Raw genomic sequence first — 27,896 nt, forward strand, 5'->3', positions numbered from 1 at the left:
TGCTCTCAGTGCTACGCTGGGCTCCATCTCCGGCTGCACCTTGCCCTGCAGCCCACTCCCAATCACGTTGGGTTACTGTGGAGATGGCCACTATACAATTTTAGAAGGCTTCTCTTACATGTTGTCTGTGCAGCCCTGACTCTGCCTCTCAGAGCTCCATGTTGCTTTTGTTCCAGTGCTCATGTTGCAGTGACTTAGCAAACGTTCCCCCGTACTCCTTGGGGGCCATGCTATTGCTGAGGCACCCCCTGCTGCTGTGGCCATGCCATTTGCCACTTCTATCACACAGCTTGTGTCCTGCTGCACACACTGCCATTCAGGGGGAACCCAGCACCATCCGGGGTCCTTGATCACGTCGAGGTCACCAATTGTTGCCATCTTATTGCAAAGGTTGCATACCTTCTCGGTGGTTTCTCAGGGGCAGCTCCTCACAGCACTGACTCCTTCTTCTCAGCACAACCAATAAACTCCATCTCACATCTCAACCAACCAACCTGCTCTTTTATAATACCCCTCTTAATTTGATCCAGCTGTGGCCTATTAAGGGCAGACTTGTTCTTAATGCTTGATAATTGGCACAGCTGTAACTCTTTAGGGGTGAGATTACTTTCACCACTATCTCTAGTCTCCTACCTTCTATCTATCCACACTGCACTAAGACTATTTTCTGTTAGTGTGATCAGGCATCTAGAGAGACACTGGGTATCAGGCAGTGTTTTATTCAACAAGGTATTTAAATAGAGATATACAGAGGTGCTTTTCTGTCAAAATGGCAGCCATATTTTTTATCATTAACAGACATCAGCCACAAGATCACTTCCTGCCAAACTGCGGTAATGGTGGTGGTACTTTAATGTCTTGACCTCTTTCCAGTTTCTTCTCACAGTCAACTAGATAGTTGACTCCATCAATGACAATCTGAACTAGTTCTACCTACAACAACAAGAAAAACAATAAGAACAAAAGATTTAGGCAACACTGTTAATAGGGGAAGGAAAAAATTGGCTTGTATGGCAAAGACTGCAAGTAAAGCCAGACCCAAGGAGAATCATGACCTGGACACAGAGATCACACATGCTGTGACACAGGAAATATGTAATGCATTGGTCAAGTGGAAGCCCATAGTATTTCCCTTCTCCCTACCCTTTTTCCTGGTCATGCTGAGCTTGGCCTTCTAACATTAGAAATTTTCAAATAGTCCCCTAATTTCCACCAAATTCTGCTCCTACACATATGCCCATATAAATAGACAAACAGAAATGCTTAAATAAAAGGTTTAGGCTTGAGTTTAGAGACCTATTTCAAATGTTACCACTCTGAGAATACAAGATGCTGAGAACTACAGCATGTCAAAGCCATGGATTCCCATTTGCTGTGTTCTCACAATTTACATATTAGGACAAAGAAAGTGAAAAGGCAGTGCCATGGATGTTTAGAGTCACTGGGCAGTTCTCTCTGAAGCAACAAATGCCAGTGTAAGTAAAGAGGTTCTGGTGTTTTGCTAACAGTATTGTGTGAGGTTTGGATTAATGCCTTTATCCAAATGTGTTTGGGCTTAAAAGCTATGGAACGTTGGTCTGACATTTGGTAAATGACTGTGAAGACTACTGGCACTTTTTCTTTCTTTTGTAGAAAGTAGGATAGTTGTATTTTCTTGATGGATAGTAGTGAGATATATGAGTAATACTGAAATGACTCACAGAATCATGCAGAGCTCTCCCTTACTGTTTAGCATGCTTAAAGCATCTGTACATATGTGCTTACTTCTTGATGTTTTAGACTGTTGTTTACCTATATTCTGTGAAATACAACAGCTTTATTCAATATACAGTCAGTACTGTAGAAGAAAGAATGCACTGCATCCAAATGGACACTAGTGAATTGCGGAGGATAATCTATACATCATCAACCGTAGAAACGAAAACTTAGTCTGTGATATTAAGATACTAGTATAGTTTTGTGCTATTTAATTTTAAAGCCATATAGTTCTTTGAGGGACTGAAAAAGCAAAAATTATGTTATCCAATGATAAAACAGTCAACTGAAAACTAATTGGAATGGAAGTGCAAGGAGGGGAAGAGACACACTCATTTCCCCAATCCAGTAATAGCATGAGCCCTGAAAGATTCTGGAGACTAATTTGCTGTGGTAGGTTGACCTTGGCTGGATGTCAGTTGCCCACCAAGCCACTCCATCCACTCCATCACTCCCTTCCTCAGCTGGAATGCGGGGGGGGGGGGGGGGGGGGGGGGCAGAGAGGAAGAACATAACATAGGAAAAAACCCTCATGGGTCAAGATAAAGGAAGTTTACTAAAGAAAAAGCAAAGGTGGCACACATGCAAGCAATGGAAAAAAACCCAAAGATTTTATTTTCTACTTCCTGTTAGCAAGTGATCTATGACCTCTTCCTAGGAATCGGGGCTTCAGTATATGTAATGGTTGCTCCGGAAGGCAAACACTGTAAATAACGAATGCCCCCCCTCCTCCCTACTCCTTTTCTTAGCTTTTATATCTGAACAGATGTGATATGGTATGGAATATCCCTTTGGTCAATTTGGGTTAGCTGTCCTGGTTATGCCCCCTCTCAAGATCTTGCCCACCCTCAGCCTACTGGTAAGGGGGGCATAATGTTGGAGACAGCACTGATGCTGCACCAATGCTGCTCAGCAGTAGCCAAAACACTGGTGTGTTATCAACACCTTTCTGGCTACCAATGCAAAGCACAGTACTAGGGGGGCTGCACAGGGGAAAACTAATGCCATCCCGGCCAAACTCAATACAGTGAAAGTGCATTACTGAATCCTAAAAGGAAAAGTGCATGTTAATCCACTCTTAATGTCAGTACTTGATTCCCTGTGTGGGTTAGTCTTAAAATCCTGCTTCTTTCCTCAGCATTTTGCACTGGGTACATCAGATATCTGTCTAATGTACAGTATGTAGCTCTGTTCCCAACATACAACTTCAGTGAACCTCATTCAGAAAAATGGAGAGGGACGTTTTACAAGGGCATGTAGTGATAGGACAAGGGGGAATGGGTTCAAATTGAAAGACAGTAGGTGTAGATTAAATATTAGGAAGAAATTCTTTACTGCAAGGGTGGTGAGGCACTGGCACAGGTTTCCCAGAGAAGTTGTCGATGCCCCATCATTGGAAGTGTTCAAGGCCAAGCTTGCTGGGGCCCTGGGCAAGCTGATCTAGTTGGTGTCATCCCATCTGATGGCAGAGGGGTTGGAACTAGGTGATCTTTAAAGTCCCTTCCAACCCAAACCATTCTGTGATCCTATGATTCTCAGATACCTAGCTCATGCCCAGCACTGGAGAGACAACCTGTACATCTATCTCATAGCTGTGTACTCCAGGAGGTATTTGGGTATAAAAGTTCATGCTGTGATGCTGAGAAACATTGTCCCAAGGGAATTCTGTTACCACAACCAAATGTTTCTAGTACCTGCATGCTTTCAACAAAATACTTTAGCACATGATGTAAACCAGTCACATTTATGGAACTTGCTCAGGAACTTGTCATATTTGGCAAACATTGCATGCACTGTAGTAAATTTTTGTTGTGTAAGCCTTTTCATTGGATTAAATTCACAAGGAGAAAAAACTGCCATAACTCCAAAAAATGACTGAATTCTTAGTGAACTCAGATGGAGGGAAATGGTCTTAGTGCAGATCTGAGTTTAAAAGCAAGGAATAAAACAAACAAGTTACCTCTGATCGACCCATGCGATCCAAGTTGGAGATATCATACACGTCTGCTACAGCTGCTGTGTCCACTCCACCAGTGCCACGCTTCTGTAGCCTCAAGTTATCCAGGATTTTTGGAAACCTGGGATCCTAACAGAAGAAATATGTTTGTGCATATTGTCTTTTGCCTTGCTTATTGTTATTATCCATGATCTAATACCATCTCCAGAATGACAGGCAGAGACAATTTGCTCTGTCTTTGGATTATGGCCTGTCTTGGTGTTTGTCTGCTGAGTAAATTAATTTCCATAACAAATATAATAATTTTCAAAATACAAGTATGCTCAGTCATGCATTATGCCTGGGACTTAGCTGTTGCACATCTTGCAAACATCCAATTGCTGTAAACTGTCATTTTTTATTTGTTTCTTTATAAATCACATGAAGACCTGATTTATATCACTGGCCTTTTAAACAATTTATGTACCTTGCTAAGTTTTGGCAGCTTTACATGGACTCCAGCACGTAAACCAGTTCCTAGGTTGGAAGGACAAGTCAGAACATATCCAAGACGTTCATTCCACATGAACTCCCAGCCTCGTTCTTTAATTAATCTTTCAACCTATGAAGGCAAAAAAAAAAAAAAAAAAAAGGAAAAAGAAAGAACTGCATACATACATCTCGTCTTCTGACAGTTATTTATAGATTAAATTCTTTTCACTTTGCATCTATGTTTATTATTAACTTCACTATTTACCGATGGAGGTGCATATACTCAAGTAAAATCTGGTTTGGCTCTAGTATGAGCCTTTGTATTCATCAGGCATCAAGTTTACCAGTGAATATTACAAAAATTTCTTCATCATTTTCTAACTACCCTTAACTTGAAGGCTCTTTAGCACTCTACCACATGACCTTAGCCCATGAAACTATATGGTCACATAATAAGTTTTTACCTATAGTATAAATGATTTTCTAGCCTAGGTGCTTTTAGAGCAAGGTTGCAAAGCACAAGTCCAAACATCTCAAATACTGTGGAGCAAACAAAAGGAGCCAAGGCCTAGTTTTATATAATTTTCAAGGTGATTACATGATGCTAGGTGAAGGACACTTGATTTTTAAATGCCTAAAATTCATAGCCTTGCTTCCACTATGAAAAGACTACATAGGTCCTCTATAATGATTTTCATTAGTAATTCTAAAACCCAGTTACAAAGGAGACTGAAATCATTGTCCTCAGAAATATCACAAAGGTCTGTTGACCTTTGAATAAGCCCTATTCTGTCCACTCAAATACACTTCTGAGACTTAATTCTGTGACCCAAATACAATTTCAGTTCAGTAAAACCACTGTCAGAAGATATTCAGATACCTGTGCCAGTTCATGTTCACAAGTCCTCTGCAATATAGGCAAATATTTCCATTCTGTGGAAGAATACAAAATAATGGACTCTCCCGACATTTAAATATTGTGTGAGGATGCAGAAATTTCTTGTAAGAAACTAGATCTGATTTCCTGCCTCATACACTTGCTCTGGTCACGGTTTCCAAAGCTATCTGACTATATGTCAATGTCGAGAAGTCCACTTCTCTTGAACAAGAAATAAGCACAGTAGCAGAGGAAAACATGGAAGCAACATCCACAAGCTGTCACTTAGATCCCAATCCTGTACATCATTTAGTCTCGTGTATATGCCTAAAAAGCATACCAGATCCTAGTGAGCCACTCAGATGCCAATGAAGCATGTACTAGGCAATTTTGTTTTTCCATGTTTCCAAACTCACCACATACTCAAAATTTCTTAGAGATGCGCTGAACTTACCTTCAGGGACCACTTCCTCAATCAGATAATCATAGAATTATATAATGGCTTGGGTTGGAAAGGACCTTAAATATCATCTCGTTCCAACCCCCTGCCATGGGCAGGGACACCTTTCACCAGACCAGGTTGCTTAGAACCCCATCCAACTTGGCCTTGAACACTTCCAAGGATGGGGCATCCACAACTTCTCTGGGAAACCTGTGCCAGTGCCTTACCACCCTCACAGTAAAGAATTTCTTCTTAATATCTAATCTAAACCTACTCTCTCTCAATTTGAATCCATTCCCCTTTGTCCTATCACTACATGCTCTTGTAAACAGTCTCTCTCAGTTTTTCTTGTAGGCTCCCTTCAGGTACTGGAAGGCCACAATTAGGTCACCCCAAAGCTGCCTCTTTTCCAGGCTGAACAAACCCAATTCTTTCAGCCTTTTTTCATAGCAGAGGTGTTCCATCTCTCTAATAATCTTGGTGAGCTCCTCTGAATTTGATCCAACAGGTCAATATCATTCCTGTGCTGGGGACCCCAGAGCTGGATGCAGCACTCCAGGTGGAGTTTCACATTAGCGTAGTAGAAGGGCAGCATCACCTCCCTTGACCTGCTGGCCACATTTCTTTTGATGCAGCCCAGGATACAATTGGCTTTCTGGACTGCAAGCACACGTTGCCAGCTCATGTCCAGTCTCTCATCCACCAGCACCTCCATGGCCTTCTCAGCAGAACTGCTTTTGATGTGTTCATCCCCCAGCCTGTATTGATACTAGGGGTTGCCCCTACTCAGGTACAGAACCTTGCATTTGGTTTTATTAAACCTCATGAAATTCCCATGGTCCCACTTCTTGAGCTTGTCCAGGTCCCTCTGGATGGCATCCCGTCCTTCAGGCATGTCAACCGCACCACTCAGCTTGGTGTCATCTGCAAACTTGCTGAGGGTGCATTCAATCCCTTTGTCTATGTTCTTGATGAAGACATTGAATAGCACTGGCCCCAATACAGACCCCTGAGGGACACCACTCACCACTGATGTCCATTGGGACTCTGAGCCACTGACCACTACCCTCTGGATGTGACTGTCCAACTAATTTCTTATATATCTAACAGTCCACTCATCAAATTCATCTCTTTCCAGTTCAGAGAGAAGGATCTTGGGGGGGACCATGTCAAAGGCTTTACAGAAGCCCAGATAAATTATATCTGTAGTTCTTTCTTTGTCCGCTGATGTAGTCACCCCATCATAGAAGGTCATTAGGTGGGTCAGGCAGGATGTGCCCTTGGTACAGTAGTGCTGGCTGCCTTGAACCACCTCTCTGTCCTCTATGTGCCTTAACACAGCTTTTAGGAGGATCTGTTCTATGATCTTCCCAAGCACAGAGGTGAGGCTGACAGGTTAGTAGTTCCCAGGGTCCTGCTTTCTACCCTTTTTAAAGATGGGGACAATGTTTTCCATTTTCCAGGCACCTGGGACTTCACCTGACTGCCAAGACTTTTTAAATATCGTGCAGAGTGGCTTGGCAACTACATCAGCCAATTCCTCCAGGACTCTGGGTTGCATTTCATTGGGTCCCATAGACTTTTGTACATTCAGGTTCCTCAGGTGGTCATGAACCTGATCTTTACTTACAGTGGGAAGCACTTTGCTCCCCAGTCCCCATCCTGTTGTCCATCCAAAGAAGTGTGGGAAGACAGGTTGCCATTGAAGACTGAGGAAAAAAATTGTTGAGTACCTCAGCCTTCTCATCCATTGTTACCAGTTCACCAGCACTGTTTATCAGGAGGGGTACACCTTCTTTGACTTTACTTTTCTGGTTAATATACATGTAGAAGCCATTATAGTTCCCTGCTTTCCCTACTTTGCCATGTGGTATTTGTTTGTTTTTTTTTTCAGGTGAAGGCCTGTGCTGGTGTCTTTGAAGCAATGTGGGAGTGTACAATTGTATAAGCTATACAGCAGTTGGGGATTTCCTGAGAAAGGGGAGTCCAGAAATCCAGAGAAGCTGGAGTGAAAGCTGCTTTTCCAGAGTGAGATGGATAAAGCAATTGTTCCAAGGAAAAAGAAAAAACATTTCTTTAGCCATTCAGTGCTGATGATTGTAATAGAAAAGCTAAAAATTACATTTTACCTATTTTTTTCTACAACTCAGCTAACAATTTGTTTCCTTCTTTAACTGCTATTAATGTGGATTGCTACTTGAACTGGTGTTACTTTATTTTGTTGCTTCTGGAGATGTCAGTTCAGTGTTAATCATGTTAAGTAATGCTGACAACAGCCCAACAATAAACAAACAGGTATACTAAATTCATTGAGTTACTACCTCTTTTAAACCATGACAAAATCTTTCAAACACCCGTTTCATGTTGCCACCCTTTTCCATGGAGATCACCCTGGTGTGGTCCTCTTCATTAATCCAGACAAGAAATGTCTTGTCATTGTTATGCCTGGTTGAGAGAAAAAAAAAACAGCTTTAAAGCACAAGATAGGCCCTGAAAAATAACTCTCAGTATCCTTAGTTTCATTACAGTCTTTCAGGACTGTGAAGAGGTTAAGCACTGCAAAATAACGTTGCTCTGCACAGTTAAGGATGCAGTTAAGCTGCTTTCACATCTTGATTCCCCCATGCCAACGGAATTATTCAGGTTTCTCAAGTCACAGTGAGAAGAGCAGTTTTCTCTGATCACATCATGCTGCCCTGAAGCTGAGCTATGAAGAACACATCTTCAAACATTAACACACTTGGGATGTACAGCTGCTAAGGGAACAGGTAAAGGGAGAAGTCAAATTCTGCATCTTCAGTCCCTGGGGATGATTTTTACTGTTGTTAGAAAATTGTGCAGTTAGAAAAAAACTGAGGGCACAGCCACATGACCGTATCTAATTGTATTGTCTTCTAAATCAAATCTCAGTGCCTTTCATATAACTTTATAAAACTGAATTGCCACATCAGTCAAATTATATGTCTGAGGAAAACAGCTACATATTGCTTCTGGACACTGCATTAAAGATGCTGGCTTGTCAATTAAGATAATGCCTACAGAGAAGTTATCTACTCTTGTTCCAGACAGATTAGTCATTACTAGGTTTATAAAGTGCTAGATCAAACCTGAGGTCAATTTTCCTTGCTTTTCTCATTTTTTCCCATCCTTTGCAACAATCTTTCTACAGAATGTAGAAAGTGATTGATAAGATTTGTACATACAAACAGTAGAATATGACCAAGTTTGAAACCCATGAAATTTGCAACTTCAGTGAGAGCCTAACTTGCCACCTGCCTTTTACTGCAGCTCGCTTTTCACACTTTGACAATGCAAAACTGAACAGGTGCAAGCATCCTGTGGCCTGACATTATAGTTACAGAGAGGTCCAGTTATTTAATTTTCAGTCATGTACAAATATTCAGGGTAGGATTTTCCAGAGATTGATGTTGTCCTGACTCAGCTTCTTTAATTAAATGAATCTTCCCATTGCATTAAGGAATGCTGAGTGATACCACAACACAGAAAAAAAAATCTGTTCTATGGCAATATTGCATCATGTTCAGAAGCCTATTCAGTATTATTCTGATAAGTTAAACCTACTATGTCAGGGAGCATGCACTGTAAAACCTGTCAAAAATCTGTGGAAATAATTTCGTGGTGATTCACAGACTCTTTCTAAAATCAAATTTTTATCTTGAAATAGAAAAAACATATTACAAAACCCATAGAAGGACCCATGTTTATGGTGCTACATTGTGTTGCTGTTATTAATGATTGTTTATGTAGAATCATAGAATAATGGGATTATTTAGGTTGGAAAAGACACTTAAGATCAAGTCCAACCATTAACCTAAACACTGCCAAGTCCACCACTAAAACATGTCCTTAAGTGCCACATCTACATGTCTTTTAAATACCTACAGGGATGGTGTCTCTATCACTTCCCTGGGCAGTCTGTTCCAATGCTTCACAACCCTTTTGGTGAAGAAATTTCTTCTAGTATCGATTCTAAACCTCCCCTGGTGCAACTTGAGGCCATTTCTTCTTATCCTATTGCTTCTTACCCAGGAGAAGAGGCTGACCCCCACCTCAGTTAGTTGTAGAGAGTGAGAAGGTCTCCCTTTAGTCTCCTTTTCTCCAGACTGAACAAGTCTGGTATCCTCAGCCACTTCTCATCTGACTTGTGATCTAGGCCTTTCACCAGCTTTGTTGCCCTTCTCTGGACACACTCCAGAACCTCAACTTCTTTCTTGTAGTGAAGAGCCCAAAAATGAAGACAGTATTTGAGGTGTGACCCCACCAGTGCCAAGTACAGGACAATCACTTCCTTCACCCTGCTGGCCATACTATTTCTGATACAAGCCAGGATGCCATTGGCCTCCTTGGCCACCCAGGCACACTTCAGGCTCATATGCAGATGGCTATTGACTAACACCCCCAAGTCCTTTTCCACTGAGCAGCTTTCTAGACACTCTTCCCCAAGCCTGTGGTGTTGCATGGGGTAGTTGTGACCCAAGTGCAGGACCTGGCATTTTCCCTGGTTGAACTTCATGCAATTGGCCTCAGCTCATCTATCTAGTCTGTCCAGATCCCTCTACAGAGCCTTCCTGCCCTCAAGCAGATCAACACTCCTGCCTAACTTGGTGTCATCTGCAAATATATTGAGGGTTCACTCAATGCCCACATCCAAATCATCAATAAAGATATTAAACAGAATTGAACCCAATACTGAGCCCTGAGAAACATCACTTGTTACTTTTAACCCCATTTACCATGTCTTTGGACCCAGCCATCCAGTCAGTTTTTTACCCAGCAGAGAGTGAGAGTACACCCTTTCAAGCCATGAGCAGCTAGTTTCTCCAGGAGAATGCTGTGTGAAACTGTGTCAAAGGCTTTACCAAAGCCCAGCTAAGCAACACCTGCAGCCTTTCCCTCATCTACTAAGTGGATCACCTGGTATTAGAAGGAGACCAGGTTAGTTAAGCAGGACCTGCCTTTCCTAAGCCCATGCTGGCTGGGTCTGATCCCCTGCTTGTCCTGTACATGCCATTTGATGGCACTCATGATGATCTGCTCCATAACCTTCCTGCACACCAAGGTCATGCTGACAGGCCTGTAGTTCCTTAGATCATCCTTCTGGCCCTTCTTGTAGATGGACTCATATTTGGTAACTTCCAGTCAACTGAGACCTCCTCAGTTAGGCAGGACTGCTGGTAAATGATTGAAAGCAGTTTGGTGAGTGCTTTCTCCCACTCCCTCAGTACTCTTGGAAGGATCCCTTTGGGCCCCATTGAGTTTTGTATTTCTAAGTAGTGTTGCATGTCACTGACCATTTCCCCTTGGATAATGGGGCTTCATTCTGCTCCCTGTCTTCCAGCTCAGAAGGCTGGGTGCACTGAGAACAATCAATCTTACTATTAAAGACTGAGGTAATGAAGGTATTAAGTACCTCAGCCTTTCCTCATCCTTTGTCACTATGTTTCCCCCTCCCATCCAATAAAGGATGGAGATTCTCCTTAGCCCTCCTTGTGTTGTTAATGTATTTATACAACTATTTTTATTGCCTTTTATGGAAGTTGCCATATCAACTTCTGGCTGTGCTTCCTGGACTCCTTTGCCCGTCAGGACTGCCTCACAAGGCACTCTCTCAACCAGGCCCTTAAACAGGCCAAAGTCTGCCTTCCAGAAGTCCAAAGTAGCAGTTCTGGTAACCATATTTCTTATTTCTCAAAGAATTGAAAACCCTTATAATTTCATGATCACTGTGTTCAAAATGGCCCCCAAACATCCTATCACCCACACTTCTTTCTCTTTTCACAAACAAAAAGTCCAGCAAGCATGTCTTCCCTAGTTGGCTCATTCTACAGCTGTGTCAGGAAGTTTTCTTCTGCACATTCCAGGTACCTTCTAGACTGTTTCCTCTCTGCTGTATTGTATTTCCAGCAGACAAGTGGTAAGTTGAAGTCTTCAAGAGAAAAAGGGCTAGTGAATGTGAGACTACTCCCAGATGCTCATAGAATATTTCATCTGCCTTTTCATCCTGGTTAAATGAAGACCACAAGGATATCTGGCTTGTTAGCCTTTTCCTTGGTTCTTGCTTATAAACATGCAACCCTTTCATCACCATTGGCAAGCTCTAAACAGTCAAAACACTTCCTAACATACACGGATACCCCATGGTCTCTCCTTCCTTGCCTATCCCTTCAGAAGAGTTCATAGTCATCCATTGAAGCACTCCAGTTCTGAGTCATCCCACCATGTTTTCATGACTGCAATTATATAATAGTTTTTCAGCTGTGCAATGACTTCCAGCTCGTCCTGTTTGCTGCCCGTGCTGTAGGCATTGGTGTAGATGCACTTCAGCTGGGGTATTGATTCTTCCACCTTTATTGTGGGAGAAGCCCTAATTCCTTTGTGACTGTTATCAAGCTCTTCTATGGTTTCTAACACTTCAACAATCCTTGCATCATGTCTGTGTCTTTGCCTATAAAAATATAAAGGTCTTTATTTTTTCTTCAATTAATCATTTAAAACACTACAAAAATATTTAAAAACAAGCTGAACATGCTGTGAGTACCAGTGCAGAGTGACTGTGGGGTTAGGAGAAGCAAGGACACTTGTAATACATATTTTAAAACATTACACAAGCTTCTACGTATCACACAACATACCAGATTCCTCTGGCATCTGGCCAATCACGTGCCATCCCAGCACATGTTAGCAAAGGGGACACTGGCTTATCAAAGAGAAAATGATCCTGGACACAAAAACGGGACCAGGAAGAGAAATAAAAACAGAGAAAGAGAAAGAAACAAAATAAATTGAAGTTTATTAAGGGAAGCAGTATAACCCTGTCTTATGCATTTAATATTAAGGTAGTCAATACAATTAAATGAAATAACATGGCTTGTGAACCTGATTCTTTCCTGACTTAAAGTATGAGAATAATGTTGATAACACACTCATGTTTTGGTTGTTGCTCAGCAGTGCTTACTCTAATTCAAGGACTTCTCAGTTTCCCATGGTCTGCCAATGAGGAGGTGCACAAAAAGCTAGGAGGGAGCATGACCCAGACAACTGACCTGAACTAGCCAAAGGGATATTCCATACCATAGAATATCATGCTCATTATATAAACCGAGGGGAGTTGGAGCATCTGAGGAGTGGCTGCATGGTACTTACTTGCCAGATGGGGTTAAACCATGACAGACTTGTCTTGGGTTGAGATCATGGAAGATCCGAAAAGACCATGTTAAAACAAGTTTGTTATCAACATTCATTGTATTGGCTTAGTAGCTGCTGGTCACAGTGTTGATTAATTTGCTCTCAGAGCTGTTGTGCTTGTTCTCAGTTTTTTTTACATAATGCCTTACTTGCTGTATGTGTTCCCTGTGGATATTTATTGTCTTTGGGACCTGGGCTCAGATTATGATTGTAGTGGACTTTGCAGTATGGGCTTATGATATAGTAGACTTGCTGGTGGTAAAACTAAGGTGGTCCATGCATTCATCATTGCCACCACCTCTGTACTTTGGGAGCTACCAAAGTACTAAGGCCTGAACAACAGGCCCTGGGTCAAAGTTGACCTCTAGATGAACCTTTCAACCAAATAATATATGTATACACTCATTAAAATAATATTATTAGCAATATGATATATGCATCCGTTCATTGGCAAAACATGTATTTACATTTCCGTATTTAGAAACTGGACAAGACCACATCTGGCCTTGTCTGGGGGTGTAGGAACAAAGACAACTCCCTTGGTTCCTCCTTGAGGCCTGGCCAGGCTTTGGGAGAAACCCAACAGGAGAATAAAACCAGATGTTTCCATACTAGAAATAACAGTAGCTTGTTTATTCAACAACATAAAAGCTGTGCTACTTTCACAGTGAAGTTGGAAGCCTCTTTGCCTGTAGGTGTGTGCACCTGTAGGATTTGCCAGTTACTAGGAGTCATCCTCCAGTCCTTTGCTGTGACAGTGTCTTCCCCCAGCTTTTGTGCAGATCTGGATGAAGTGGTAAAGTATTGTGGCAACTGGTGATGTATCTTTCTTAATCACTATAGGCATTCTTTTGTAGCAATGATTAGATGGATTGCTTAGCTTATCCTTTTGTAATTCTTTGCAGTTTTGTATTATAGTAAATTACACTAATCCTTAAGTTGGTGTCTGTCTTTGGTACTGACCCTGCCCACCATCAAAACAGCTATCTACTGGGAACTATCAATAATTACATCTTTTATTTTCTCTCCCAGAGAGCCAACCTATGGGGGAGAGTCCTTCCTTCCTTCCTTCCTTCCTTCCTTCCTTCCTTCCTTCCTTCCTTCCTTCCTTCCTTCCTTCCTTCCTTCCTTCCTTCCTTCCTTCCTTCCTTCCTTCCTTCCTTCCTTCCTTCCTTCCTTCCTTCCTTCCTTCCTTCCTTCCTTCCTTCCTTCCTTCCTTCCTTCCTTCCTTCCTTCCTTCCTTCCTTCCTTCCTTCCTTCCTTCCTTCCTTCCTTCCTTCGCATTTGAGAACTTTTAAGATTTTGAATACCCTTTGCACACCCTTGAAACCAACCTGATCCTTGTGCTAGGAGCCAGCATGTTGCTGAATATGGTTCAGGTCTTGTTTAAGGTTAAACAGTTATTTAAGAACAGTTATTTAAGAACATCATCCAGGCATCTATCTTAAGGATGGATAGTTATGAATGGCAGGGTTTGTGAGAATATGGGCAAGTACCCAGGACAGTGACCACCTTCAACATTTTGGAACCCCTGAAAATGTGTAGAATCTTGAAAAACTAGTAAAATATTAAGAAGAAGTATTCTGTCACCCTGGCAATTCCAGAGAAACACAAATCACTGCAACCTGTTGGGGCCTGGCTAATGCCTACGGAACCCTGTTCTACACTACTCAGTACCCTCAGGGGGAAGAGAAGGTCTCTGGATCTGAGGACAAAATGACAGGCACTGAGGCTTCTACAGCCCCAATGATAGACACTGTGGCTACTTGAGCCCCTGTGACAGGTCCTGCGCTTACTCCAACCCCTGTGACAGACACTGCCACTGAACCAGAGAACCAACCTGTGTTGGTTGGTTCAGTTACCCCTATATGCAAGAAGAAATAGATATGAAAGACATCTCATTTAGTAAAGGAGGACACATGCAAAAGCCAGACATGTAACATGGAGTTATACTTACATCAATAAGCTGCTGCTGATCCTTCTCAGACATATTTGTCAAGCTATAGTACTTTCCAGAAAGGTCTCCTTTCAGCCCAGCTAGAGCAGTGACTACAACATTTTCCACTTCTCTTCTCTCTGCCCTGGTACAAGCTGGAGGAAGGCTGAGACCCCGGATGCTACGACCAGTACGTACTCGTGATGAGAGGACATATCGCTCATCAAATTGACCATGGGTGATCTGAAGGAAAAATGTTTCTTAATTTACATATAGTCACCCATTTTGTACAGCACCATTTAAAAATCCCATCATAAAAAATGGGTCACCTTTCTGCCCAGGAATCATGACCTCTTCTACATATCACAGAACATTAGGAACCCCTCTGTTTCAAATACTAAGGGTTTTTTAAGAAACTCCAAAGTTCTTTTGCTGACTGAATGTGGCGAAGTAACCAGCTGATTTTTCTTAGCTCCGGCATGGAATATAAAAAGATCTGAATACCTTTTGGAAACATGGATATGAACATGAAAATGCAGCCAGGTGTGGAAGTTCTTTTGAAAGAAGAAAGTCTAAGATGATACTAATCAGTGCTGTTATTGAACTATGAAGAAAATACTAAGCAATGGCTAAGACTTGACTCTGTGTATGCAGGAGAAGGGGAATGTTTTCACTCTGATCCTTAAATACATGGTTAACTTTAGCTCATGAACAGGCTCACAGTGCCATTAGGCAAAGCCCCAAATGTTTTGTACCACCTGGGATCAATACCTCTGTTAAGAACAAGGTAGGAATGCAACTAGTTTGTTGTTAGGTCCATGAGTGCACCAAGGATCTCTTCAAACCTCTTGCATCCTCTCTCCACTGGGTTTTATCCAGCTCTGATATTGCACAGTTGTGTAACCATGGATCCAACAACTTTGAAAATAGCTGTCTGAAAAAGATTTCTGAGAAGTTTCATCTGCAATCTTTACACCTTGGTTTGAGCTGCATTTAATTTAAGGCACCTTTCAGTCCTTGTCTGAGCTCCTTTGTAAGTATGCCTGTGCCTGGTCTTGTACCTTGTTTATCCTGACCCTGTCTTGCTGACCTGACCTCAGACTTGCCTTGTCACTATGAGGTTTTCTGTCAATCACTGGCCCATTGGCTGAACCTGATGCCTTAAGTTTTAGCTTTCATATTTTTCAGATTCTTTACTGCCTTAGTGTGTTACTCTGAACTTCATATTAAATGCTAGTAAGTTCTCTTCACAGGGTAGTTAAACAAAACAATCCTTTTCCAGCTTGAGAACCAAGGACAGCCTCAGGTGCAAAAGCAGAAACAACGACAAATTGAAGAAAGCAACCAGGAGGATGGGACTTCATAACCTGAAGCTGTAATTGGACGATTAACTCCAATATATAAATGGACCAAAACTTATAAAAGTGTGAAAACTCATGACTGTCATCCATCTTGGGTCCATCTTGGGTGTAGCCCTGGCCAGGCTCTTGTACTGCCCAAGGTCTATCCTTTAAGGCCTTTTTATAAAAACCTACTTTATTCTTCTAACTCTGTCTAGTCTCTGTTCTAGGTCAGCCTCTCTAGGCATCAAACCTGTTTACTGTAACTAGACCTGTTCACCTGTTCTCTACTTGCTTGGGTACTGTAGAAATGTGCCTTTGGTGGATCCGCTGTTTTGCCTGTCTTGCTATCACTCTTGGCTCCTAGCTTGCTCCTTTTGCACAGTCTTGTACCTCTGACACTTCTGCATAATGTCAGGGTGTGAAAGCAGTCAGGTGAAAGTGGTCCAGTAAAGTGAGGAAATTATAAGAAAATAATAAGGAAGAGAAAGAAAGGCCATGTAGATGCTAGCTTGTCAGATGCTGAAAACCCCAGCAAATCTAAGCTGTAAACTAACAGGCTTGCAATAAGAAAGGACAGAACCAGAGCTCACTTCATTCAGACATACTCCCTGTGGGATGTGCCATTTCAGTAATTTGTGTCATTCCAGTTTCTTTAGCCAGTTTCCTCAATTTCATTGGAATTTTATTGGGAAAAAAATGTACTATTACATACAATATCATCATTGTAAGCAGCAACATTGAATTTTGATTTCCTCATTATTTTATTTAAATCCTACCTTGGATGCATCCAGGTCTGTGTGATGCTTCATTGTGCATGGATCATAGCCATTATGTCTCACTTTAATGACAGGGTCAAAAATCTCAGCAAATACCTATGGAGTCAAGAGAATCTACAAAAAGTCTTCACTATCATAGAAACACTTTATTGCACTAACTTCAGTCACAAGGGAAATCCCTGGTACAGGCTCCTGGATGATAGCCATGGATATCAACAAGTTCTGACTGGGGTAAATATAAAGGGAAGGGTCATATGTGGGTTGTATCTTTGAAAATGTGTCCGAAAAAATTACCTCTCAAAATCTATTTTCAATAGATCTATTGTTTATGTAGCAGATGGTAACTGCCAGTAGTTTGCCATGAGTTTTGCAATTGCTCTGATTTTCTCCTGTACATCTTAGAAGCAGAACATGGAATTTCACCCTCTGTCTCCTAACAATAAATTGGGAGATTATTGGTGGTGAATTTCAGTCATTTTGACCTAAACAGTGCTCTGTAGTGGTTGCTCACCTTCACAACAAAAATTGCACCTTACTTTAGTTGCAAGCTTATTCTAGTTACCCCAGATAGGTACTATATGTGATGGCAACTAGATTAAATTTCAGGATTTATTAGCAACTAAAATACATCTTCAGTCTCCAGGCAGCTTCTGCCCTGTTCTTAGGTCATATAAGAATACCTGTCTTCACTGCCATTGACTACTGATGCTACTTAGAACCATTTAGCACAGGTATGGCAAAACTGATCACAATCACACCTTCATTCTGTTGTGCAGCAATAACTCTAGCAGAGCTTTTCAAGGCAGTCACTATGTCTAAATAAGTAAAACAAATCACAGAAGCTGGTAGTCCCAGAATACCAGATCTCTTCTTCCATGTTGAGCAGCCTAGCATTTGGGATACTCTTAAGAGATTATATAATAATATACTATTGTATGGTAGACTGAAGGAAGCAGACCACACAGGTCAATAAAAACAAGAATTTTCTTCTTTTTTATATACTAATACTGTCTTTGGCTTTTGTCAGGGTCCACTAGTTATGGCTTAAAGATGCCCAGCACTTCACAGAAGCCATTTTCTTTTCAGTTCTGCCACAGTTGTTTTACAGTGTAATTTATATATTACCTTTATTTTTATGTCTCCTGTTGTTTTTCCATAAACTATGTTTACTATTAGGAAAGAGAGCAGCTGTTGGAGGCAAATAGAGGATTGCTCCCAAGCAACCATATTTTATTGACTTTGACTGCAGTAGAGAGGGCTCCTTTAGCAATGCCTTGTATTCACTGCATTTCCTAATGTAGAATTGCATTCAAATCCTCATAAAGAGTAGGGAAAATGTACATGATCTGCCCCATATATATTCTCTGGGACACAATTTTTCTTAGAAGTCCATATTCGACTAAGAATATGTGTTCATATAATGAGGTCTTGTGAAATATACCATACAAACTGAAAAAAATATAATAGCATTGTGAAAATACTTTACCTCATAGGATTCTTCATCACCTGCAACCATGCCCACAGTTTTAATGAAAGGATGGCCAGGATTGTCAACCCCGGTTTGAATACACTGGTCTAGGGTGTAGCCATTGGGAGTCATCTTGTCCCTTAGCCTGGCATAAATTGCTGGTGTGAGGCATTCAGCCATGCAGTTGTTATGTTTGCGGAGATCAGGATAGTCTGCACTGAAGAGAAAAAACATAATAAGCACTTAATATGATATCTTTAAACAGTAATCCTTGCTAATTTAAGAAACTACTTAAGCGATCAGGAAATATGGAATACACAGCATAGCTGAAAAATATAATTAGTTCTTGGTTTATATATATATTCAGTTTATGTGGCAAGATTTTTCTTGTGGAGGAGCTGCAGGAATGGCTTCTATGAAAATAAATCAGGAGCTGCCTCCATGCTCAGAGACAGTTTCAGTAGGCTCCAAAATGGACCCCACCACTGGCCAAGGCTGTGCCAATCAGCGAAGCTGGTGACGCTTCTGTGATAACATATTTAAGAAAAGGTAAAAGACACTGCATAGTAGTTGTGAGAAAGAAAAGTAAGAAAAAATATGAGAAAAACAACCCTGCAGACATCAAGGTCAGTGAAGAAGGAGGGAGAAGAGGTGCTTCAGGTGCCAGAGCAGAGATTCCCCTGCAGCCTGTGGTGAAGACCATGGTGGGGCAAGCGAAACCTCTGCAGCCTATGAAGGATCCCATGCCAGAGGAGAATGATGTGCCCTGAGGGAAGCTGAAGCCCATGGTGAGCCAATGATACAGCAGGCTCCTGGCAGGAACTGTGGCACATGGAGAGTAGACCATGCAGGAGCAGGTTTTCTGGCAGGAACTGTGTTCTGTGGAGGACCCATGCAGGAGCAGTTCTTGAAGAACTGCAGTTTGTTCTTTGAAGGGATTCACACTGAAGTTCACTGTCATGGTTTGACACTGGCCAAATGCCAGGCACCTAAGAAAGTCGCTCACTCAGCCTCCCCTGCCACAGCTGGGCAGAGAAGAGAAAAAAAAATTAAATGAGGGGTTCATGAGTTGAGATAAGGACTGGGAGAAAACACCCCAAGGGCAAAACAGGCTCGGCTTGGAGGTACAAAGTGAATTTATTACTAACAGAACCAGAATAAGATAATGAGAAGGAAAATAAGCCCTTAAGAACACCTTTTCTTCCCCCAACCCCCCTTCCCCCTTCCTACTGACAGTGCAAGGAGACAAGGAGTATGGGTTTGGGTCAGTTCATCACCCAAGGTTTTCTTCCACTGCTCAGGGAAAGGAGTCCTTCCCCTGCTATGCCGTGGAGTCCCTCCCACGGGAGACAGTTCCCCATAAACTTCTCCAGCATGGGTCCACTCTCACGAGCAGCAGTCCTACCGCACCTGCTGCAACGTGAGTCCCTCCAAGGACAAACAGTCCTCCCAAAACTGTTGCAGCCTGGATCACTCTTCCATGGGGTGCAGTCCTCCAAGGACAGGCTGCTCCAGCTTGGAAGCAGGGGCCCCCCCTCTCTCCACTGGGTCTCCCACTGGATCACAGCCTCCTCTAGGCATCCACCCGCTCCAGCATGGGCACCTCCCCCATGGGCTGTGGGTGGATCTCTGCATCCCCTGTGAATCCCCAGAATCCCCATGGGCTGCAGGGGGACAGCCTGCTTCACCATGGTCATCACCATGGCCTGCAGAGGAATCTCAGCTCCGGTGCCTGGAGCACCTTCTTCCTCTCCTTCTCCACTGAACTTGGTGTCACCATGTTGTTTTCCTTCACATGTTCTCACCTCCTCATGTTCTCTGGCTAGGGAAAAACTGTGCTCCCACTTTGTTTGGAATTTCTTCTTAAATATGTTATTACAGAGGCATTACCAACGTCTCTAATTGGCCCAGGTTTGGCCAGTGGCATGTCCATCTTCAGAGCCATCAGGGATTGACTCTGCTGGACATGGTGGAAGCTTCTAGCAGCTTCTCACAGAAACTGCCTTTGTGGCCCCCCCTGCTACCTAAAACCAGGCCATGCAAAACCAACACATTCACGAAGGACTGTATCCCATGGGAGGAAACCCACTCTAGATCAGGGGAACAGTGTGAGGAGGAAGGACTGGCAGAGACAAAGTGTTATGAGCTGATCAGAACCCCCATTCCCCATCCCTGCCTATGCTGCTTTGGGAGGAGGAGGTAGAAGAGTTAGGAGTGAAGTCAAGCCTGGGAAGAAGGGGAGTGTGAGGGACAGGTGATTTTAGTTTTGTTTTTATTTCTCAATATCATACTCTATTACAACTGATTGGCAATTTTTAAAATTTAAATCTGTTTTGCCTATGATGATAATTGGCCACCAATCTCTCTGTCTTTATCTCTACCCACAAGGTTTTTAACCTTATTTTCTCCTCCTGTCTTGCTAACGAGGGGGACTAAGAGAGTGGCTGTGTGGGCATATGGCAGCCAGACAAAGATAACCCATCACAATACATTGCACTGAAATTTAGGAAGGAAGGTATATTGAAGTCACACAAAGTACTCCACACTGCACTGCTGGGCAACCCCACTAACAGACAATAGCAGTTTTCTGTTCCTTGGAGCAACCAGACAAATGAATCCTTGAAAGTGTATTAAAGCCTATTAAATCTCTGCTAAGATACTTACTGAGAATTAAAAGTGCTCTAACATTGTTTTGTTCAAGTAGGAAATGAATTATGTTTAACTGAATAAGAGCTCTCATTCTGAACAAAGATATTCTTGCAGCTTTGTGGACATCAGTGTAACTGTCTGATCTATATCAGCTAGGAATCTATTTAACAATATTTGGGGTTGTTTTAATGGTTTTATTTACCAAAAGCTGTACAATATAATAAAGCAGAGAAAATTAAGATGATATGCTTTCAGAAAGCATTTTTGTGAGTCAGATCACATTTACCTTGTTTTGATAGCACTTTGCTTTATGCACAACCCCATTACTTTTGAGAGTTTATTTGAACTAAGATACCATTTGCCATGGGGAAAAAAAAAAGTCTGTCAAAGCCTGGTCCTTTTTTGGGGTGTTTTGTCTTTTCACAAATATGGCCAGCAAAGTCAGCATACATATTTCCAGTTAGTTTCTAATTATCAACCAACTAGGTTTTAAACAGAATTAGGAATATTTCAAGCACAGTAGTTATAGAAGATATTTCTTTACTACTTGTATAATTAAAATAGTTTTATGTTTCCTAATATTAGAATCTATGCAACCAGCCAGTCCAATAGACACTGAAAGCATTCAAGAGCTGACAAGATAAAATAAGGACTGATTTGGTGCTTTGCCTAAAAATTGAACCATTTTCAGGCTTGTAATTGTTTGGCAATGATTTTGTAAGTATGTTGATATGATCTAACATCCCTATTTTCTGTCTTTGAAGGCCACTGTCAGTGCTATCTAAAACTGGGGTTATTAATAAAGGATGCTGGGTTTTAGGTTGACAGTTAACAATCTATATGCAGACTAATAGATGGTGTGTTTGAGTGAGGGAATGGGTGCTCTGCAGCTTTAATAGAGATCTTCCTCCCCCAAAGAGTTAAATGCTATGCCTAGCTCAGGTAGCTGGGCCCTATGCTCAGGTGACTAGTAAACCCAAAGAGCTTACCTTGGAGGGAAGAGTTTTCGTTTTTCTTGAACAGTAGCTTTAACATTTTCCTTATTGAAGAGGTACCCAGCAGTTAGGATCCCTGTGCCTGCTGCTGCAAAGGATGCAGCAGTTGCATGGCCAGCCAGGAGACGACAGAACATGCTAGCCATTTGTCTTGGAAGGACACAATTTCTAAAAGAGAAGGCAACCTGAAATCAACACAGAAGACTTCATGCAATGCAAATGAAAAATAAACCCTCACTTTTAACTGTAGTCCAATAAATGAAGCAATAATTTTAATTATTGGTTTGCATTAAAAGAGTGCATTAAGAAAAATTGTTAGAATTTACTGTATTTCTATATATATACCTCTGGTAGACTTGGAAATCAACTGATTTTTAGTGCTATATTGAGCACACAATTCTAAACCCAACACCCAGAGTATTTTGTGTTAATGATTTAGGGCCATAATTGAATGCTTTAGCTTGCTTCTGTCATGGTTTGACCCTGGCACAATGCCAGGGCCCCCATGAAAGGTCCAAAATGGTTACTGTGAGATGTGACCCGGAAACAGAACAAAGCAGGCTCCAACTTGGGAATGGAGGGAAAAACATAACACTTTATTAATTACAATATCTAAAAAGGAACACACACAAAGCTAAGAATGAAAACCCTCCAAATACATTCCTCCTCCTCCCCTCCATTTTCTCCACAGAATGAGATAACACCATAGATTCCCACCACGTCACCATCTCTCAGATAATCAACTTTCAGTCCATCATCAACCCTCAAATAATCAACCCTCAAATCCATCAGGGAGAGAGGAGTCCCCCCTTGCACCATAGGCTTCCCCCGGAAACACAATTGAAAACTCTTGTGTTTCCGTGTCACTCGTGGCACCACCCAGAGAACATCGGCCCTTGTGACTTCTTCCCCCCCATGTCCAGTGCTCTCACAACTGCACATGGGCCAGGACTGCTTTTAGGGTTCCTTGTTTAAGGATACTCCACCCAGTTCCAAAAGCAGCAGTCTCTCAACTTTGGGACACCAGTCCCCCCCAAATTTACCCCCTGGGGCCGAGGGGCCTCGTGAACAGAGATCTTCCCCTCCACGGAGACAGAGGGCATCCCACACCCTCCTCAGCCATCTCTGTTCACGCTACTGCTTCACACTTGACTCCAAGGTATTGCCTCCCCCTAAATACAGTCTCCGGGTCTCAGGAAAAACATGGGTCTGTCCATGGCCATACAAGAAAGAGTCCTGCTCAAGGCCACTCCATCATCTCTTCCCACCTAGGATTCTTCTCACCTCTTCCAACTTTCCTCACACTTGCCCATTTCATCATGCCTCATCTCTCTCTCCTCATTCTGATTCAGGAGGATCAGTATTTGTAAGGTTTCCATTATTCTACCAAGGGGTTAAAATCTTCGCCTCTGTCTGCCCAGAACTCCCACAGCTGCCGAGCACCTTCTCTCGCCGCATCCCCCACTTCTGGCCGGCTGTGCTGCCAGTACAGTCTCTATCACTCTCTCCGGGGGGCTGCCCAAACATCCCAGGTCTCCTCCACCCCTCCCCACAGGCCACATGGCCTGCCCCTCCCCCACCCAGATGCAGCTGGACAGGGGAGAGGTCAGACTCCACTCACCACCCGATTCCAAAGAGGAAGTTCTCTGGGAATCCTCTGCTTTTGACCCCTGTGTGTTCTCAGAGGCGTATCCAGATCCCCAGTGGCCACAACAGGTGACGATTTCAAATCTGGCCACTGATTCGTTTGACCACAACTTTTCCAGAAATGCACTTCCTGGTCAAACCACAACACTTCATAGCAAAAATGCATTACAAGGAGTTGTCTTTCCACTGACCAAAAAGGTGCAATATTGGAGTAAAAAATGGCAGACAAAAGTATATAAAGTAGAAGGAGTATTTTGGGGAAAGGGATAAAAGGAAAGGAGGTTGAAATCATATGGAGGTTATGAGTATTTAATGATATAATCAATTTTATAATTCTGATTGTAGATTGCATGAATTTGTGGCATGGAGTGGGGTAAAACATCCTGCAAAGTCAGAAGTATGAGTTCTATATTTTTATTGAAAAAGTTTCCAGGTGACTCTAAGTGGCTGTCCAGTCAAAAAGGTCAGATGTGGCAGGATATGGCATTAGGTAGGTGCTAAGTTTCAGTGCTATCACCTACAGAAACTCATGTGCCTTTTCATACTAGCCTGACCTGTTAAACACTTTGTGCTTTTTTCCATATGAACAAAGCTGAAGTAGGACAGAACTCATCAGCCTGAAAAAGAGACAGTTTGGAGGAGGAATAGGGTAAGGACCTAAGAATCTTGAGTGGCATGGGAAACATGGATAGAGATCAACTCTTCATTGCCTTTTCCAATATAAGAATACAGTCCAATAAAGGCAATCAGTGGGACAAACATTCAAAACAAAGGTAGGTGAATCTTTATGCAATCTCACAGAATCAGAGAATATGCTGAGTTGGAAGGGACCCACAAGGGTCATCGAGTCCAACTCCTGGCTGTGCACAGGATCATCCCCAAGAGTCACACACCATGTGCTTGAGAACACTGTCCAAATGCTTCTTGAACTTCATCAGGCTTGATGCTGTAACCACCTCCCTGGGGTGCCTGTTTCAGTGCCCAACGATCCTCTGGGTGAAGAACCTTTTTCTAACATCCAACCTAAACCTCTCCTGACACAACTTCAGGCTATTCCCTTGGGTCCTGTCACTGAGCATCACAGAGAAGAGATCAGTGTCTGCCCCTCCTCTTCCCCTCATGAGGAAGTTGTAAGAGTGCAATCAGGTCTCCCCTCAGTCTCTTCTTCTCCAGGGTGAACAGACCAAGCAGCCTCAGCTGATCCTCCTAAGGCTTCCCCTCAAGACTCTTCACCATCTTTGTTGCCCTCCTTTGGACACTCTCCCCTTCTCAAAAGATGCCGTATATGCAAGACATTCACATGGGTTCAACAGGAGACTGAACAAGTACATGGAAGAAATGCATTGTGGGCTTTAAACAGACACATGAAAACAGGAAGTATACAATCATCTTTCAGAACAATAAATATTACTAAAAGCAAAGTAAGATGACATCTTCAAGCCACAAGATGCCACTTAGCAGAGGCACATTATAAGTAGCATTTTCTGTATCAGTGTGGAAAGATGGCTGGGTGTAAAATTAGAGGAAACTGAGAAGCTATATTCACATCCTAACAGAAGCCATAATGGTACAGAAATTATAGGGTAAAATACAGTTTTTGCTCCCTTGGTGGAATGTGGTTGGCATGCTTGAGACCCATTCTACAATAATTCCCCATACCCACAATCTGCAACCATAGCACCTGCTAAGGGTGATAGAACAGAGACTGGAGTAGAGTGGAAACACTGCAGCCAGGCTCTATTGAAATCCTTGCAGTGAGGGGAACTAAATTGTACTTTGCAACTGATAAACCACATAGCACCTGTCAACCAAGGGAGACAGAAGATGTCTTGCTGCCGAGCCAAGAACTGTGGTGAAATCATTCTCCTCAGATGAACTTGGTCCATTATAGCCTAATTATAATGTTAAAGCGCACGTCCATCACAAAGTTACCCACCTCCATGGTACAACCATCCCTCACCGGAAATGTGCTCTATATTTTTTTGACTGTATCTTTAAAAGTGAAGTGAGACAATTTTATACCAATCAGTAACAAAGGTATGCATTACTAGAGTCACTCAAGCTCCACCTAAACACAAAGAAATAGTATAAAAGTAAGTCAAGAATGGGGGGAAAGTTAGGGAAGACTCCATCATAACTGCTGGGATCAGTCGATGGGCTGAACCTGTCTTCTCTCCCATAGGGATGCCTGTTGGGTAAGAACCATATTCTATGTGCACTGAATACTTTTACTGGGGATTAGAGCTTGTCTGTATATTGCTTTGAATATGTTTTTGCAGTCAGAAACTATCACTGGCAATCCTTGAACCTTAATCTGTCACAAATTTATATTAATAAAGAGTGTTATTCTGTGAACTGTTAGTGTGAGTCCTTCATGGGCACTGGCAATTGCCAGCAGCAGGGAATATACTTGAATACAGTGGAAGGCCCACTGAAGGGTCATAAATTGGGAAGAACCACTGAGGGGTCTCCCTTATCCTGTTGGCATATTTCCCTGAATAAATCAGTTGAACTGCCCTCCAATCCAGCAGGACTGCTCAGTGAAGGGTCCCCATAAGGGGATGCTGACAGGCTGGTCAGGCACAAGGGTCTCGGCTTTCCTGGGGCACTGACAGACATTAAATATTAATGATCAAGTAAATCTCCCCACACTAAGGGTTGAGGAAATCTCCCTTTTTCATGTGACAATCAGTCTTGAAGTACCAAACTAGGATTATGTTTGTCTCTCAAGAAATGGTGATTTTTCATTCTTCAAGACAAAGAGAGAATCTCTTTTGCATTTATACTGCACGTACTATGTACTACACAAAACTTTAAAATAAGAATGAACATAAAGGATTTCAAATTTAGAGGCCTTACTGCAATTCAATAATGTTCTTAGTTTGAGGAGTAGGGTGGTGGAGGGAGGGCTCTTTTAAAGATGAAAATGTGTAGAGCTTGCCTCATGACATGTTCCTATAAAATTCCTGCAGTATGTATTTTCAGTGAGCTAGGGAAGAAAAGAGCTGTTTAGAGAGAGGAAGTCATGGTGGGAAACATTGCTCTGGGAAGATAATCCAGGAAGATACTTATTAGGAATTTGTGTGGTCTGTTAATCATTCCCAGCAGTATGTTCCCAGTGCAGCTATGATTTTGGGATTATGTCTAGAGTACAGGAGATCTTGGAGTCTAACAGAGAAAATGGCTCATTCTATAAAAGACTGAAGAAAAGAATGCATATTTTTTTTCTTCCTCAAAAGAGAATGCATTTTTTTTTTCTTCAGAATTTGACTTGCAAAGCAATATTTTCTTTGTACTTCAGTCACATATGGCAGATGAGAAACATAGGAGATGTGTTTCAGATTTCATAGAATTGTATAATACTAGGTATGTCAAGGATCTTCTGGTCCAACATTTCTTGGAAAAAGCAAGGTCTAGACCAGATGGCCCAGCACCCCATCCAGCTAAATTGTAAAAGTGTCCAATGTTGGAGAATCCACCACTTCCCTGGGGAAATTATTCCAATAGCTGATTGTTCTCAATGTGAACAAATTTCTTCTTGTGTCCAACTGGAATCTCTCCAGGAGTAACTTGTATCCATTACCCCTTGTCTTTTACATGTGACTCTTTGTAAAAAGAGTCTCCATCTTCTTTGTAGCCACCCTTTAAATACTGGAACATGGTGATAAGGTGTCCCCTAAGCCCTCTCAGGGCTGAACCAACCCAGTTCTCTCAGCCTTTCCTCATATGGCAGATTTCCCACTTATTTGATTATCTTTGTGTCCCTTTTGTGGACTCTGTCTGTCTTGTCCACATCTTTTGTGTAGCAGAGACCAAAACTGGACACAGTATTCCTGGCATGGCACTGAGAAGAGTGGGATAATGACTTTGTCATCTCTACTGGTTGATCCAAGCCAGAATTCTGTTGACTTTCTTTGCCACAGCAGCACACTGTTCACTCATATTGAGCTTTTTGTCCACCAGGATCCTTAGGTCCCTTTCCATTGAGCTGCTCTCCAGCCAGGTAGATCCCAGCCTGTGCTGCACTCCTGGATTATGCTTTCCCATGTGCAAGACCTTACACTTGTCCTTGTTGAACTTCATAAGGTTCTTGTCAGTCCACTCTTTCAGCCTATCCAGGTCTTCCTACAGGATGGCTCTCCCTTATGAGGTGACTACTTCCCCACTCAGTTTGGTATCATTGGCAAACATTTGATCCTATCATTATCCAAATCACGTATGAAGATATTAAACAGCATTGGGCCCAATATCAATTCCTGAGGGACCCCACTTGTGACAGGTTGCCAATTTGAAAAGGAACTATTTGCCATAACCCTCTGGGTGTGGCCTGTCAGCCAGTCCCCCACCCACCATACAGACAACTTGTCTAGACCA

At 42.3% G+C, this 27,896-nt stretch overlaps 1 protein-coding gene across 1 annotated transcript; it reads right to left on the reverse strand.

Moving 5' to 3' along the window:
• Positions 1-703: 703 nt before the first annotated feature.
• On the reverse strand, positions 704-22,021 carry LOC135289070 (creatine kinase S-type, mitochondrial). The gene is made up of 9 exons (XM_064402433.1): positions 21,870-22,021; positions 18,250-18,448; positions 16,764-16,859; positions 14,666-14,887; positions 12,156-12,241; positions 7,824-7,947; positions 4,179-4,313; positions 3,716-3,841; positions 704-933 (listed from the first exon to the last, which is right to left on the reverse strand). The coding sequence occupies exons 1-9, from the start codon at positions 22,019-22,021 to the stop codon at positions 814-816; spliced, it is 1,260 nt and encodes a 419-aa protein (XP_064258503.1). The 3' UTR covers positions 704-813.
• Between the last annotated feature and the right edge of the window lie 5,875 nt (positions 22,022-27,896).

This window comes from Passer domesticus, chromosome W (assembly GCF_036417665.1).
Source record: "Passer domesticus isolate bPasDom1 chromosome W, bPasDom1.hap1, whole genome shotgun sequence".
Classification (NCBI taxonomy): domain Eukaryota; kingdom Metazoa; phylum Chordata; class Aves; order Passeriformes; family Passeridae; genus Passer; species Passer domesticus.

Bases quoted from the DNA above. Each gene is read 5' to 3' on its own strand.
- LOC135289070 (XM_064402433.1), bottom strand. From the start codon at position 22,021: ATGGCTAGCATGTTCTGTCGTCTCCTGGCTGGCCATGCAACTGCTGCA. The intron at 4,314-7,823 runs GTAGTAACTCAA...TTGCCTTCATAG, and splicing joins TTTGTCATGGTTTAAAAGAG to GTTGAAAGATTAATTAAAGA. The intron at 934-3,715 runs GTAACTTGTTTG...TTGTTGTTGTAG, and splicing joins ATCGCATGGGTCGATCAGAG to GTAGAACTAGTTCAGATTGT.